The sequence below is a fragment of the Colossoma macropomum genome, unplaced genomic scaffold (genome assembly GCF_904425465.1).
Source record: "Colossoma macropomum unplaced genomic scaffold, Colossoma_macropomum, whole genome shotgun sequence".
Lineage (NCBI taxonomy): Eukaryota > Metazoa > Chordata > Actinopteri > Characiformes > Serrasalmidae > Colossoma > Colossoma macropomum.
In genome coordinates, this window is record NW_023494789.1 from 45,251,001 (window position 1) to 45,266,060 (window position 15,060).

At 36.7% G+C, this 15,060-nt stretch overlaps 1 protein-coding gene across 4 annotated transcripts in view; it reads left to right on the forward strand.

Annotated features, from left to right (window-relative positions):
• The window catches only part of st3gal3a (ST3 beta-galactoside alpha-2,3-sialyltransferase 3a), a 67,524-nt gene that overhangs the window by 21,393 nt on the left and 31,071 nt on the right, over positions 1 to 15,060 (forward strand). For all 4 annotated transcript variants that reach the window (XM_036571468.1, XM_036571467.1, XM_036571470.1 and 1 more), the window contains 2 exons: positions 735 to 827; positions 12,766 to 12,860. In XM_036571468.1, coding sequence (XP_036427361.1) covers positions 735 to 827; positions 12,766 to 12,860 — 188 coding nt within the window. The remainder of the gene's footprint in view (positions 1 to 734; positions 828 to 12,765; positions 12,861 to 15,060) is intronic.

Consider the following 15,060-nt stretch of genomic DNA (forward strand, 5'->3'; position numbering starts at 1 on the left):
TAATGCAAATAGTGGAACAGTCAGCGAAAGCTAGTAGGGTGCAAACTTAGCATAGCTGCTTTCTGTTATAGCATAAAGTTTGAGGGTGTTGCCTCAACATTAGAATTCTTGTGTTACTACAGCAGGAAACCACAGCAACCCAAACACAATTCTACTTTGTGTTGTGTTCTTGTTTTGGCCATTGGGCTTTATGAGATAAAATACCATTTCACAGCGAAACAAAGAGAAAGGGTGCTCATATTTATGGGTTGCATAGAGTGGGTGATGAGTGGGTGGTGTACAACACTGGACATCAAGCTGGAATATAAAATATTTGGAAAGGTCTTCAGACAAATGTGGTATCAGTATACTTCTATGTCAGAAGTGTATTGTATCATGGTACCAAAGGATGAATTCCGCTCATCAAATTGTGTTTTCTTGATTTTCTAAGTAAAAATAATACACATACATGGAACTCAAATATGGCATTTTTCTGCAGATCTTAATACACAATTTCTACTTATTTGCTTAATGTCTTAAAAAAACATGAAATGTAAAGTATAAAAATATATAAAAAGTTTTGTTATTGTGTATTAATTGCTAATTAAATGTTTACTTATTTTCACTTGGCAAATTGGCAAAAATGATACATGTAATTTGACCAGTGGTGTCCAAACTATTGCATACAATCATGTCATTAAAAATGTACATAGTTACACTCCCTCTGTTTTTCTCTTTTTGTCTCTTTCTCTCAGGCCCCTGGAGCTGCAGTATAAGTATGGCAATCTGAGTAAAGGAGAATGTAAGCCCGGCTACTCGGAAGCCAAGATGACCTCAATCTATCCAAAGCAAGTTTGTGTGTTTTTTCCTTTTTACTCTCATTGTACAGCCTGATTACTTGGAGGTTGCTCTGCTTGCTCTGTTAATACGTCAACACACGTGCATGCATGCTGCTGTTCTGCAGTGTGACTCAGTAGCTCATGGAGTCAGACTGAAGTGAATTAGAGCACTGTAGTATACTGTAGGCCTTTGTGTTAGCATCGCTCTGTCTGCCCTGAGGGCTTCTTACTAAGCTGACCTCCGATCCATAGCTAATAATGCTACACACACGCACTCAGACATATAGTGACTCGCACGCTGTAATTTACCCTGTTAGCGATGGTATCGTGAGTTACTGAAGCATTATTGTTCCAAATTTATCAATTTACTAAAACTCTACTGGACAGATCTTAAGTCATAGACAAAAATCGCAGTTTAATCATAGTCACAGTATTGGTCAGAAAAATCGCGGGTAAACACAGTTGTATGCAAAAGTTTGGACGTTCCTGGTCAAAAGATACGTTTTGTTGAAGTGAAAAGTTAACACATTCTCTGCGGAGAACATAGTTCTGCACATTTTAATGCACAATTACTGTTTATTTGCTGAATATAGCATTTAATTTTTCTTTTCCAAAATGATGGTCAGTAAATAAATATTAAAATCTAATATTAAATATAAATATTGCACTTAAATTTGCAATATTTCAGTTTGTTCTTTGTATAGGATGCGTTGTTATTTTCAGAATATATAATTTCACTGGGTATTCAAACTTTTGCATAAGACTGTGGTTTCCTCTACAGCCTGAATATTTGGTGTCCGAAGTATGCTTTGCTCTGGGGCTGTGAGACTAATGTAGCAAACAAGTAATGAAAGCTTACACCAGTTAGCGCTGTGCTAACTGCATACGTATCACACACTTGCATCAAACCATATTGAGTTTTTAAATAATCTCAAATAGACTTGCTTATGTGGTTTCTGACATTGTCTGACATACTGTTATCTACACTGGACAAAAGAACAGGTAAAACATAGGCTTCACGATGACAGATAGTACTGTTTTAGCTGTGCTGTGTACTGTTGCAGACATTAGACACCATGTCTTGTGTTTTGTACTGTATTTAGAGTAAATGTTTGAGTCGAAGTATTCCTGTAACAAGTACTAAAATATTAGCTATGTCAGTGATGCAACAAAATGAACATTCTTGGCCGGAACTTCAGTTGTGGACACACTGGGCTGAAAAATGGAAAAGTCAAAAAAGCTGACAGTTTATAAACAGTAAACTTACTACAGTCTGTTGTGTGATGTATTCTGTTAACATGGGTGCACTCAAACAGTTTGAGTAGCAGCAGATCAACAGTGAAAAAGGCGGACAGGAACCATTTTACATTAAAATCATTTGTAAAGACTTAGGTTTTGACACTTCGTTGTAGACCTGTTTAATATTTTTTTTTTGTTTTTTTCTGTCAAAAATTTCTGTCTTCATTTCAAATAAAAACCAAAAGTGGCATTTTTGACCATTTTTGATGGCCAGATTTTTGGTGCATTGCTAAGCTATATAATCAGGATCATAACATGTTTGTGTATATCACCAAGCTCTTGTAACCTAAAATGGTGCTCTGTTTAATGGCCTGTGTGTAAGATTTTGTTTTTAATCCCCTTCCCAAAAAAAAGAAAAAAAAGAAAAACAGCATTTCCTCATGCGAACCCCCTTTAGCACCAGCTTCCAGCCGGAGAAGCAGAGTGGCGTAAAAAAAGAAATATCCTTTCTGCTACTGAATAATTCAGCATTGGAGAAGACTCCGTACCGTGAATACACTGCACCACTCTGAGTATGTTTACTTAAGCCGTGTTATAAAGAAATCTTACCACCCAAGGGATGCAAACTCGCTCTTAGCTGCCATGCTGGGGGGGCTTTTTTTGGCCCGCGGTGCGCTGCTGAGATCCCAGTGCGTGAGAGAGCTGCAGACACCGTCCACATGATTGGTTTCATTAAGGCCGGGAGACACGCGAGAACAGTGCAGTGACCACTCTCCCTAACAGAACTACCACAGTAGTTTTTAAAGGAATAGTTTGTGAAAATTTGCTTCTTACCACAAAAATATTCGATCAGCCAAGACGTTTTGTGTCTGAAGTTTGCCTCTTTAGCTTTTTATTGGAGCTATGAGGCTAATGTAGCTGACAAATAATGAAAACTAATAGCCATCAGTTAGCATTGTGTAAACTGCATGCCTTAATCATCATGCACTTGCCTCATATTGCAGGGAGTTGTTAAGTAGTAGTAATAGTATTCAGCAACAAGAGCATTTGTGAGGTTACGTACTGATGTTGTAGTTGTAGTTCTGGATCACAAACTCCACTCCAATTCATCCCAAAGATATTGAGTGGAGCTTGACTCCAGAGAGTGCAGTTTCACTGCTCCACAGCCCAATGCTGGGGGGCTTTGTACCTCTCTAGCTGACACTTGGCATTGAGCGTGGTGACCTTAGGCTCATGTGCGTCTGCTGCTCCGTGGCATCTCATTCCATTGGCACTGTTTTTCTATGGCTGTGTGTGCACAATTGAACTCCTGTGTCAGTAATGGGTGCATGTTTAAGTAATTTATTTTACTAGTTAGAAAAGGTGTCTAGATACTTTTGGACCTGTAGTGTATATAGCATAGCTAGAAACAGTAGTAGCAGCTATCTTGATTCCTGAATTTTGTCTATTCCTTGGTAACAGGATAGTATATAGTGTCTGAAACCACATAAGAAATTCTATGTAAGATAACTATCTGGCATAGTTTAAGGCAAGCGTGTGGTGTTCTAGGTACATGCGCAATGGTAATTGCTAGGGATGCATGATTATACCGGAATCATATCGGTAAGTGCTTTTTTAAAAATCATCAGCATCAGGCTGATGCTTTTACTTGGCCAGTATTGTGTACAGTGATATTTGGTGATGCGTTTATTGTATGCTGGAAGAGCACAGTTAACGTTTAGGCAACACTGGCTCCGCTGCAGCAGCACAGCTAAAAGGTCTCCTGTAGCACCACACACTCAAGCAAAACCTGCAGCTGCTCAGCCTGTTGATCATTTCCTTCAGAAATAAACAAATTCAAACATTCCAAAAGCTACAACAATTACAGCAAAGATGATGGAATTTATCACTCTTGATCTTCACTTATTCTCTGTTGTGGAGGACGTTGGGTTTTGATGGCTGTTCGAACATCTTAAGCCATGTTACACCAAACCCGTTGTTGTTGTTATTTTTTGGACCTAGCCCTACTGGAGCTACACAGCATGGTAGGGACTCATATTTACGGGCTCATTGACGGTAGTGTGATGTCCAATAGCCTTACCACAGACATTGCAGACTGGCTGCCTTTCTCTGTGTAAATTTCAAGCCTCATGTGATCTACTGTGTCTTTTCGTGGTCTCAATATGGCTTTGATTTAATGTAGTAAGGACAAAATGCTGCAGGAGTTGAGTCATGGAGCGCTGGTGTGTGCACCTCCATGAAGACAATGGTTTCAAGTTTTTGGATGCTGTGTGACGCGGTGTGTCCAGTGTGCAGTGGCCTTTACAGAAGACAGTTTTGCATGCCCAAGATGTAAAGAAATGTACATGTAAAATATTGGACATCAGCATCGACTTTGGCAGATATGTACGTTAGATATCGGATATTGGCATCGACCCAAAATTCCCATAGCATCCCTACTAATAGCTATGATTGCTTGTTAGCTACATTAGCCCAGCAGTTTATGTTACCTGCATTGTTCAGCAGTTTTCTTTTAAACATTTACAAGCTAGAAAGTCAGATTTCCTTGCACATCTGGCACATACTAGTTTATTGTCTGTGGTTGGTTTTTTGTGGTTGTCCCTCTCCCATCAAAGTTGGCAGTTCTACCCATGACAACCACTAACCAACTATACAGCCTTAAGAAGACTTGAGAAGTTATTTGTAAAATAGTAACTTGTATTTTTCTGCCTATTTTCTATCCTCATGTCAGGAGTAGCCAACATTTTTCGCTCCTTATTCTACCATTATATGTAGGCTAAATGGTCTGTTTTCTTGTGCCAGTCGCAACTGACACATAATCATATCCAGGAGCAAACAAGCTACAACTAGCTAGCATTTAACTCAGCATTTACAGATAAAAGGTGTGCTACAGGTTTGTGGTTGAACAGTGATTTTATTTTTAAAAATATTATAAACTCAAAGGATAGTGAGAGCAGGTGAGCAGCAGGGTATGTCAATCCAGACAGTTTGTCACTTTAGCTAGAAGCAAGTTATATCATTAGCTGTTGAACTAGGGAAAAATCAAGTGAACTGTCTGGAAGTACATAGTGTCAACCCACATGATTTACCCATTTAAATTATGGTTTTAGGAATTTTTGGAGGTATACGGCTGTATAAGGATAAAATACAAAAATCTAGTCTAGTGTAGGTTTCCTAGAAGCTCACACTCAGGTTGATTTTCTCTTTCTTATTGTCCTGAAAATGTTTTTCTTTTCACAGCAACAATTTTGTATAGTGCAGATTTTTACTGTAATATCACTGTTCTTACATAAAAAAAAATACACTTGTGGATACTGTTGGCTTCATTCAATTCTGTACCTTACACCCACATACTAAAAAGGCAATCTCTGCACCTGGGTTCTGCTTTACGTTGAGAGATAAAATGTACCAAGCTCTCTGACGACAGGCAGAACTCTGGCTTATGAGGTGACGTTTTGAATAGAGGGCTTTGCTCTATGGTTTAGGCTGGCCTGTGCTCTTGTAGATGTGAATGAAGACTGTAGGAGAGTGTAATTTGTCTTTATTATGGGTTGTTTTTCACAAAACAAGGGGTAGTTGAGGCAGAGAGGAAATGGCTGATTAACTGTTTTTCAGGGTTTCTCCTGATTGGTCTTGGAACTAATCTGATATTACCTGATTTAGTGTTAGAAAGAGATATTTTAGAAAAGAGGGTTTCTGTGCTTCAGATATGTCCTAAGTGGAGATATTATGAAGGATCTACATGTAAATCCATCAGTCAGATACCCAGCCACAGACTTTCCTGTTAAGAACTAGCCAGATAGGATTAGTTTTACATAAGAAGGTGTGGTAACATCATTTTTACTGGCATTTTAGTCCTATCTGAATGCACCCTGTCAGCCATTTTTACTGACTGCACACTCCCACATCAGTAAAGATTATGGCGATTTCTGCTGGCTACAAAATGAGCTGTAAGCTATAAATTTACCTGAGGTCCTGTGGTAATTTCCCCTTTTACATGTGTTTCTCTGTGATTTTATTGCCACCCAGTACAGCCATGTCAGTGTTGTGTGTGTGTTTTTTTTTTTATTTTTTTTTGTTTGTTTTTTTCCCTCTCCTCCCCTGGGAAAATTACATGCTGAATTACTTACTTTTTTCACATATGCACAATATGAGCTTCTAGAAAGTTGGTCAATTTTAGAAAGTTATTTTTATAAATAAATACTAGTTGTATCTCTTTTAAAGATCTGATTCTGATAAGATAAAATAAAACCCACTAGAAACTCACTCCTCCTGTGATAGTTTTATTGCTGACACAGTGCAGTCACTTAAGAGAGCCAGGCAGATTTTTAGGGTAAACAGAATGATTGCTAAATGAAATGTGATAAGTTTTCTACTCTTTTCTGGAGTAAAGGCAGTGTGTAAATCGAGTAGCCACTCCAATCTCTGTCATTTATACTGAGAGTTCTTGAGCATCAACCCACCTCCCAATGGAAAACTAATACAGTCCGAATAGTACCTTAATGAACAAGTTGTAAAATAAACTATAATAAACTGTCAACCTCAGTAGTCCTCTGTTTATGATGAGCTGTTTAGTCTGTAAGAGTGCTTGTCAGTTTTGAGCAGTTTGAACATTTTAAGATATTGTTTGGAATGGATTGTTATTTATTTATTAAAAAGAAAATACATTACTTAACGATTGAATAGGAGAATTTTTTTTTTATTATTAAATGTAGAGAAATGAAATAGTGTTTTAGTGTGATTGCAATTTCTAATGGACCTGAAGTGAAATTAAAAGAGCACCATGCCAGCCAAAGAAATGAAAAAATTTAAAAGCCAGTAAATGCAGCTGTTGGAAAAGAAATATTAATTTTAATATCAGTCTCTATCATTTATTTTGAGGAAGACCCTCATCACTTTGAAATATTGTACATTGCATCGCTAAAACTTAAGTCACTGCTGAGTGTTTCCAAAGCTTGTAAAAATGCCCAGTGACATGGGCATGGGATCAAAAACAGGAGGTGTGTGCGTGTGTGTGTGTGTGTGTGTGTGTGTGTGTGTGTGAGAGAGTGTGTGTGTGCGTTTGGAGCTGGTGTGAGCGTGGGGTCTCGGCACTACTCCTCTCAAACGCAATGCCTTTAAGTGGAGCCAGATGGCAACACTAAATAGACCATTACATCTTAAATGTTTGTTGAGACACTAAACCTACAAAACTTAGTTAGCCATGTAATTTACATCTGACACGCATAGTTGAACATGCCCTCGGAGTGGTCTAACTGAATTTGACTTCAGATGTGAGCTGTGGACCTGGAAAAATAAACATGGATTTAACAATAAACCCTTTAGGACATAAAGAGTAGTACTAATGCATGCTTACAGCACTGTGTAGTGCGGTTGCATACTATATATCAACACTGCATACTTTTTTCCTTCATTTTGCTTTATTATTATTGTTGTGCCATTTTTAGATTATTTTACCACACCAAGAGTATGATAGAAAAATTCGACAAAGGGTATGGTAAAATACAAAGAAATGTATTTACTGTAATTTTAACCCTTGGTGTATATGTTTTGAATCTCCGCTTCTTGTGTTCTGTTTAATTCTCTGACTTGTAGCTCACTGAAACAAGCAAATAACTTGGAAAGTCTAAACTTTCCTTTGAAACCACCTTTGTGTTTGTAAATACAATAGAAGATATTTGATTATAATCTGAGTTTGATGGTAGGTTGTTATACAGCAGAGGTTCACCGATCATTCATTTTTGTGGCAGATTCTGATTTCTTTACGGCTGAATTGTCCAAAAGCTGATTTATTTTATTTTTTTTTAATATTTGCATTGCATTTGACTGAATTGTATATTCACTGGTCTGCATGTTTTCTCTGTCTTCCCTTGATGGGAGTAACAAATACCCAAATAGCGATTTCAGTATTTGAATGCTGGCAACTCAAATGGTTAACGGAGTGCTCAGGTATCCATGCACATCCCTAGTAGTTTTATTTAAGTAATAACGTAGCTCTACAGCAAAAACAACAATAATGATCAGACTTCTAAGGGTTAAAAAGATTTTTTTTGTGTGCAGTGTTAGGAGTATGTCAGAACTTTGGGTGTTTGGATCTTGCAGTAAGTGTAAGTGTATGTATATATATATATATATATATATATATATATATATATATATGTGTAGGTGACATTCAGGGTCACGGTGCCTTCAGAGAAAGCTTGTCCTCTTCATTTACACTGCAGTGCTGTGAGGAAGGCCAGACTTTTTCTCTGGCTCTTTGTCCACAGTGTTCCTGGGAAAGAACCAGTTCTCCTCCAGAACACCTGTGTTATTACTACAAGCCTGTGTAGAGGGGATTTCTGTACATCATAACTAAAGTGCTAAGAGGATTTCTTTAAGCCAACAAGTTGTTCATATCATAGCAGTATTGAATAATCACGCTTGTGCTTTTGGCCATGTGGACAGTCGGTACTAATTCAGATTTTTTTTGTTTAAGTATGAAGTAGTATTAGGGTCAGACTGGTAATTATTCACAGGAACTGTGTCTGGTTGGAGAGAAAAAGGTTTATATTGGCCATATTGGGTGATGCATAACATTTTGATGTTTATCATGTAGCCATGTACCAAACTCCTTTGGAAACATTGGACTCGTAGAGTAATACAGCTAATAATTCCACTTGTTTTAGAAAAGAGGCCAAGGGACCACTTAGCCTTGATTCCACCATGCATGGAGATGCCTGATATTCATCTTTGATTAGGATACTATCCTTAATATTGTATCATTCACTACCATTTCTGTTCTACCGGGATGAAAAAAATAGATCGAGGACAATACAGTAAAAAGCCACATCAGTTTGTGCATTATAGTGATTTTACCACAGTGATTTTCATTAATTAAAGTAAACAATCCTTCAACAAAGCACTATGTAGTAGACAGTGGTCGCCATTGTAGGCTGTGTTTTATGTATCTTGCAGGGGCTGACATTGCATATTTCCACATGCTCCTGGCCACAACATTTAACGTTTCGGTCGCTAAAAATACAGTGGCCTAAACTTGATCACTTGCCTTGGAGTTGTTTCCCCAAACGCATCTTAGTGTTCAGGTAATCTTAACTGGTAGAGAGTGTGTTCAGTAAAGCTCGCTCTACCATTTAAGTATGAACTTTCTACTAAGATGCTTTTAAGAATTTGCCAATTGTAACTACAGTAGCCACCATGATGGCATTTCTCTTGTTTTTGCAAGGCTTTTTAATAAATATTTCTATTTCTTTTGTTTTTTTCTTTCTAATGCTTGTTTGTTGATTTTAAATACAGTGTCTATGTAGTAAATGTTTCTATAATTCTGACCACAAATTTTTAATTTTGGCCCCAAGGTTCATTGCCTTTGTGGCCCTGGTGACCACTGCAGATTTATGTCTTTCTGCCCCTGCAGTATGCCCCTGAGTGTTTTATAATGATTTTAAATGTAGCTCAACCAAAAAGATTTTAGAATTGGAACCTCCCCCTGTCTGATAAAGAACATTTTAAAAGCGTTATTGCAAGTGATAATTTTTTCTTCCTATGCTATTATGACATCTTATCTTGGTGGCATAAAGCATCCCCTTTTATATCCGCTGTTTAAACTAGTAGTGGTCTAGCTTTGATATAACTTGGACAGACTGGGGTTCGTCAAGCTGTTTTAGCACATAGGAAGTTGGCATAGAAGTATTTTTTAAGTCAGGCATCTGCCTCTGGAGGATGTGAAGGTTTCGTTCTAAAAAGTTATTCCATGTTTTACATGTTGGTTTCAGGCTTTGAAGAGTCTGTTTCCCTGTGTTTTCTCCCACCTCATAAAGCTGATTATGTTGACTTACACTTGCCACCAGATTTACTGACTACTGTGGTGAAAAGAAAGAAAGGTTTAGATTTTTATCAGGGGGGGTGGCTGTAAATTACACAACACAGACGTCTTGTCTGCAGGATTAGCACCAAATAATTCTCAGATCAAACACAGTTTTATAAAGTGCTGTACACTCTTAAGGAAAAGGTTCCTGAATAGCTCTTTGCTTGGATGTGTGATTGTAGCAAAAATGTTTGTATGCGTTGTTGATTATATGGCAAATAAGGTTTTTCAAGCTTTTAAAAAGGTTGTGGACACTCTTGTATCTTATTTATAGAAATGGTTCTTCAAAAGAACAATCTATTTAAATATTCTTTAAGAAAACCAAAACTGTTATGTGTATGTAAATCATCACAAACAGTAGAGACTGTTGGGTTCGATTGCCTGCTCAAGCATGCACACCATGCTATACTAATAATACTGTGACTCTGTAGCATGCTTCAATTGTAAATAGGAGTAAATGATTCAGTGCCGCTACATGAAATAATTAAAATGTAAAGAAAACAAGCAATGAATAGTAATCAAAGTGCACTGCACTTGATGTGGGCAAGGATTCAAGCAGTCAGGAAAAACAGTAACTAGCTCGGTTAATGTTAGGTTTATTGGTAGTGCACACCATCATTATTACTGAACTTATTTAAAGCAATTCTCTAACAACTGAATGTTACCTGTATATTTGCTTCATTGCGCTAAAGTACTATGTTTAGAAAATGAACAATACTTCTTAAAAATTATATATATAATTTAAAGGATCACATAAGACATATTGCTGGCATTAAAACTCAAATGCTACAGCTAGCTTACGTTCTGCAGTGTCGTTCATGTCAGCCAAAACGATGGTTGCTGGCTTAAAATCCCAAAGATTCAAACAATTGCCAAAGATGTTATCACAGCCTCTCAAGTTTTACTTAATGTTTTCTAGTCTAATATGTAAATCAAACATTGAAAGGTACACTCATGGACATTTGAGCTAGTGACCAGTAGTAATAGGCAAATACAGAAGAATTTGCTGATATGTGAAACAGCAGTAACAACAGTAATATTGTTAATGATGCAATAACTCCTTTTGTACAAAATGAAAATGTAATAACTGTTCACTCTTTAGCTTAACTGAACATTTCTTATATAGGTACTTGTACAGAATTGGAAGTCAGAGCTGAAAACACATTTCAGACGTTGCTTTTAGACTGAAATCTTTTTGTTTTGAATGCGCTTATCCCTTAATTATGTCTATTTTATTTACATAAATTATTGAACAGTTTATTTTGTCACTTTAGCACATGTTTCTGTAGTAACTGTTTGGGTAGTGACAATTTTAGCTCATTTGAGCATGACTCAAAAATGCTAGCCAGTACATGACACATAACATTACAAAATTGTAGGAATTAATTATGTTTCAGTAGTGACATTTCTGAATGTTACACACTGAATTTTAGGCTTTGGGACACATTTACTTCAAAACAATGGAATCTAACTTCTCACCATGTGGTATTGAGGTTCAGGGATGCAGTCTCACTTCCTGCTTGAAACTCTGAAAAATGATAAATCTGTGTCTTTCAGTTTCATGTTAAAAGAAAGCAAAAAGATCTTAAAAAGTTTTTTAATTTAAGTTGAAATGTAGGGCTTAGTTTTGGGACAGCCAGTTCCCAGTAGAAAGTATTATAAATGGTTATCTTGTATATATTTCAGTAAATGCTTGAAGTTTAAATAGCGCATAACGTAATCACTGTAAATATCTAAGGTCTTGAGTGTTTTATTCATTTATCTGTTTTTTTTTATTTTTATTTTACTATGGGACCATAGTTAGAACCCTTTTAATTGTCCATATAAAATAATATATCACTGCTGTCGGAACAAAACCTTGTATCTCCATTTTTGACATTTTTCAGTTTTTGGCATAATTTGAAAATAACTATTACCCTTTACATTGTGTGTAAATTCCATGATGAATGGAAAAAACAACCCCAAATTAACTTGCAAAAAACTCTGGTTCCATTGACTTACGTTAAAAGTAAAGTATGTTTTTTTTTCCTTCTCCTGAAAAGTTACCATTTTGGAGATACGAAGTTTTGTTCCGACAGCAGCGAGATGTGTGTGTGTGTGTGTGTGTGTGTGTGTATGTATGTACATATATATAATGAAATAAAACGGTTCTTTTAAAGGAGGAATGAACACTTAGGTTCTGTATCACAAACATTGTTGCTGTGGCAACAAAACATTTTAACATAATTTAAATATATCAGCTGTTCTTTCATGATAAATATACCTGTAGAATAGGTCCGAAATTACTTGGCATAAAATCCTTTTACAGTAACTTACAGTGAAAGTTAAAAATACGTTTCCCTTCTACTGTAAAGTTGCCATTTTGGAGATACAAGTTTTTTTATTTTCACACTTTCATTTTTCAAGTCCCTGAGATGGAGACCTATTTATTGTTTTCAACAAACGTTTTTTCTATCTTTGTTTTATTTTTATGTATTTATTTTTTTAACTCTGTTCCTTTGCCCTCTCTGTCGTCCTATGGCTGCTCAGGTGTGTTTCATCTCATAGTTTGAGGCAAGGCCAGGTCAACCCTACTGTGTTCATCTCTCGTTTACTGATAAACACGCTGACAGCCAGTGGATTATTTGTCATCCAGAACATATAATCCCCTCAAGCATTCCAGTATTTGTCAGTACATCTCCCTCTTTCTGCTGCTGCCTCATGTGGGCTGACGGAGGGGTTTATTGTATCTATTTATTTATTTATTATGTGTGCTGATGTGCTGTTACTTTCCTTGCTCATTTTAACTTGACTTTTCTCTTTGTCTCTCTCTTTATTTCCATTTTCCTTTTTATCCATCTGCAGGTACACCAAACCAGCCCCCATGTTCCTCGATCCAAATTTTAAACGGCTAGCGAAGATAAGCAGTTACCCGCCTCCTTTCGGCATAAAAACACAAGGTATGGTTCTGGAGTCTGCTTCTGTTTCACGCTGCCAACACAGGAAAGAGCAGCTATCACGCTAACACACTATGCTTCTTTAGCACCATTTGGATTCAATTCAGATCATTAACGCTAATTTCTCATTAAGGTTAATTTTATTTCCTGTAATCTACTGTTCCCCTCACGAATGCTCTTGCAGCGCTGTACACCCAAATGCCTGAAAACAGTTTGCAGTAAGCTACTATCAGTATAACATTTGATGCAGTGTCTGGTATTATTTAAATCTACAGATCATAAGGAACCTCTTTCGTGCCTGCATAATATTGTGGAGTAGGTTTAGAGCCTAGAGGACATAAAATGTCCTAGTCCTGTTTCTTCACCCTCATGCTGTTCCTCTATGCTTCACAGCCAAAAGGCTGTCAGCACAGCTAATCTGCCTACTTCAACAGGACTGGGCCCATATGTGGACAAAACAGGACTTGAGAGTTAGCAAGGTTTCCAGTGACCTTTGTGCAAGAATTTACTTATTGCGGTTAAGAGCATTTACGCAATGTCATTTCCTGCGAAAGCTGTCATAATGTTTGCTTTATTACTCACATATTTCCATAAAGAAGTTCATAAATGTTGCAAATTGTGTTCATTTTTTTTTTCTTTAGCTTCAAAATGGACGTACAATACAGAGAATTGATTAATATTGGCCATAGAAGTGATGCAGTTGATCACATGATGCAGAAAGCTGCCCTTGTATGTACATATACAGTGACCTGCACTTCATTAACTACACATCTTTTTATCTACACTCAAGATAGATGTACTTAATGAAGTGGCTAGTCGGTGCAAAAGTTTTAAGCACCTGAGAAATTCAAAGTAGTATTAGAAAATTGTTTATCTATGCAGTAAATGTTTATTCGATCAGAAAAACATTAATGTTCGGATAAATAAAAAAAATATTAATATAATAAGTAGTCTATGTTCCTTTTGCCATTTCCAAGCCTCTCCTAGTGGAAGCCCAGGATTATTTGTAGTTGTCATCCAACATCTGCTTTGGCTAATCAGGGCTTCATTATGTTAAATCAAGTGTACTGGTGATGGAATTTGACAAATCTATGTGCTGGCTGGGAGATTTCAGGAGAAATCTGGAACCAAACTTTATTCTTCAAACTAACTTAAAAAAAGAAAAAACTTAAAGAAAAGGTTTTTTTTTTCTCAGACAAGAACACACTCACTGCTGAGATAAAAGGTTTTAAACAGTGCTTAGGTGCCTAAGACTTTTGCACAGTACTGTATATTCATCAAGAATTTATGTTGAAAGAAATGCATGCAATAAAATTTGTCTGTATATGCACACTTGCATTAGTTTTCCTACCAAACATTTTTTCTTAATAGTTTTTGTGCAACATTCCCAAAACATTTACTCTAGGCTGAACTAAATAAAAGTTGTCTACAGTATGGATATTTGTCAGTATCACTGAATATTGTCATTTTCATCAGTTACATCATCAAATGTTTTAAAGTTTCATTTACGTAAATTGCGTGAAACACCATAGATGGAAACCTGCCTATTGTCGTTTTGAGAAAGAAACAGGAGCAAGTTTTGCTGTTTCTGTGTTTGTTTTTTATGCTTCTGTTTTTTATGTATGTGCGTCCCTGTCACACACCTGGCTGCTCAGGTGTGTTTGGCTCTTTGGAGGGAGGGAGGAAATGGTTTCGAGCTGAAATTTTCATGAATGCCTAATAAATTCAGGTTCCATTCATTGATCAGACTTCAACGTGAGCACGTCAGAACTGAAGTTATTCAGCCGTTGTTGCTTCACTGGTTGCCCTGTGGCACTTAAAGGTGAAAGGACTAAAGTCCTTCAGTATGTTCATAGAAAAGTTTTGGTAATTCAGCGTACTAAATCATGTGCACTGATTTTCTTTACAGTGAGTGAGGATGTGTTAACTTATTTTATAACAAACATATAATGTGACTGGGGGTGTTCAAACTTTTTCATTCAATTGTATATCAAAAGGTACGAAACAGCCATTTAAACACACAACGCCATATGTGCACCTACATAATGTAGTATATTGTCCCCTAATAAGCTGTAAATTCCTTCTAAAGTTATATAAAATGCTGCCAAGATCAATAGACAGTTCAGAGCTGCTGGGAATCACTTTAATAATAGTAATAATGGTCAAGTTAACTCAGCAAAGTGTGTCCAGCACATCTGGAATT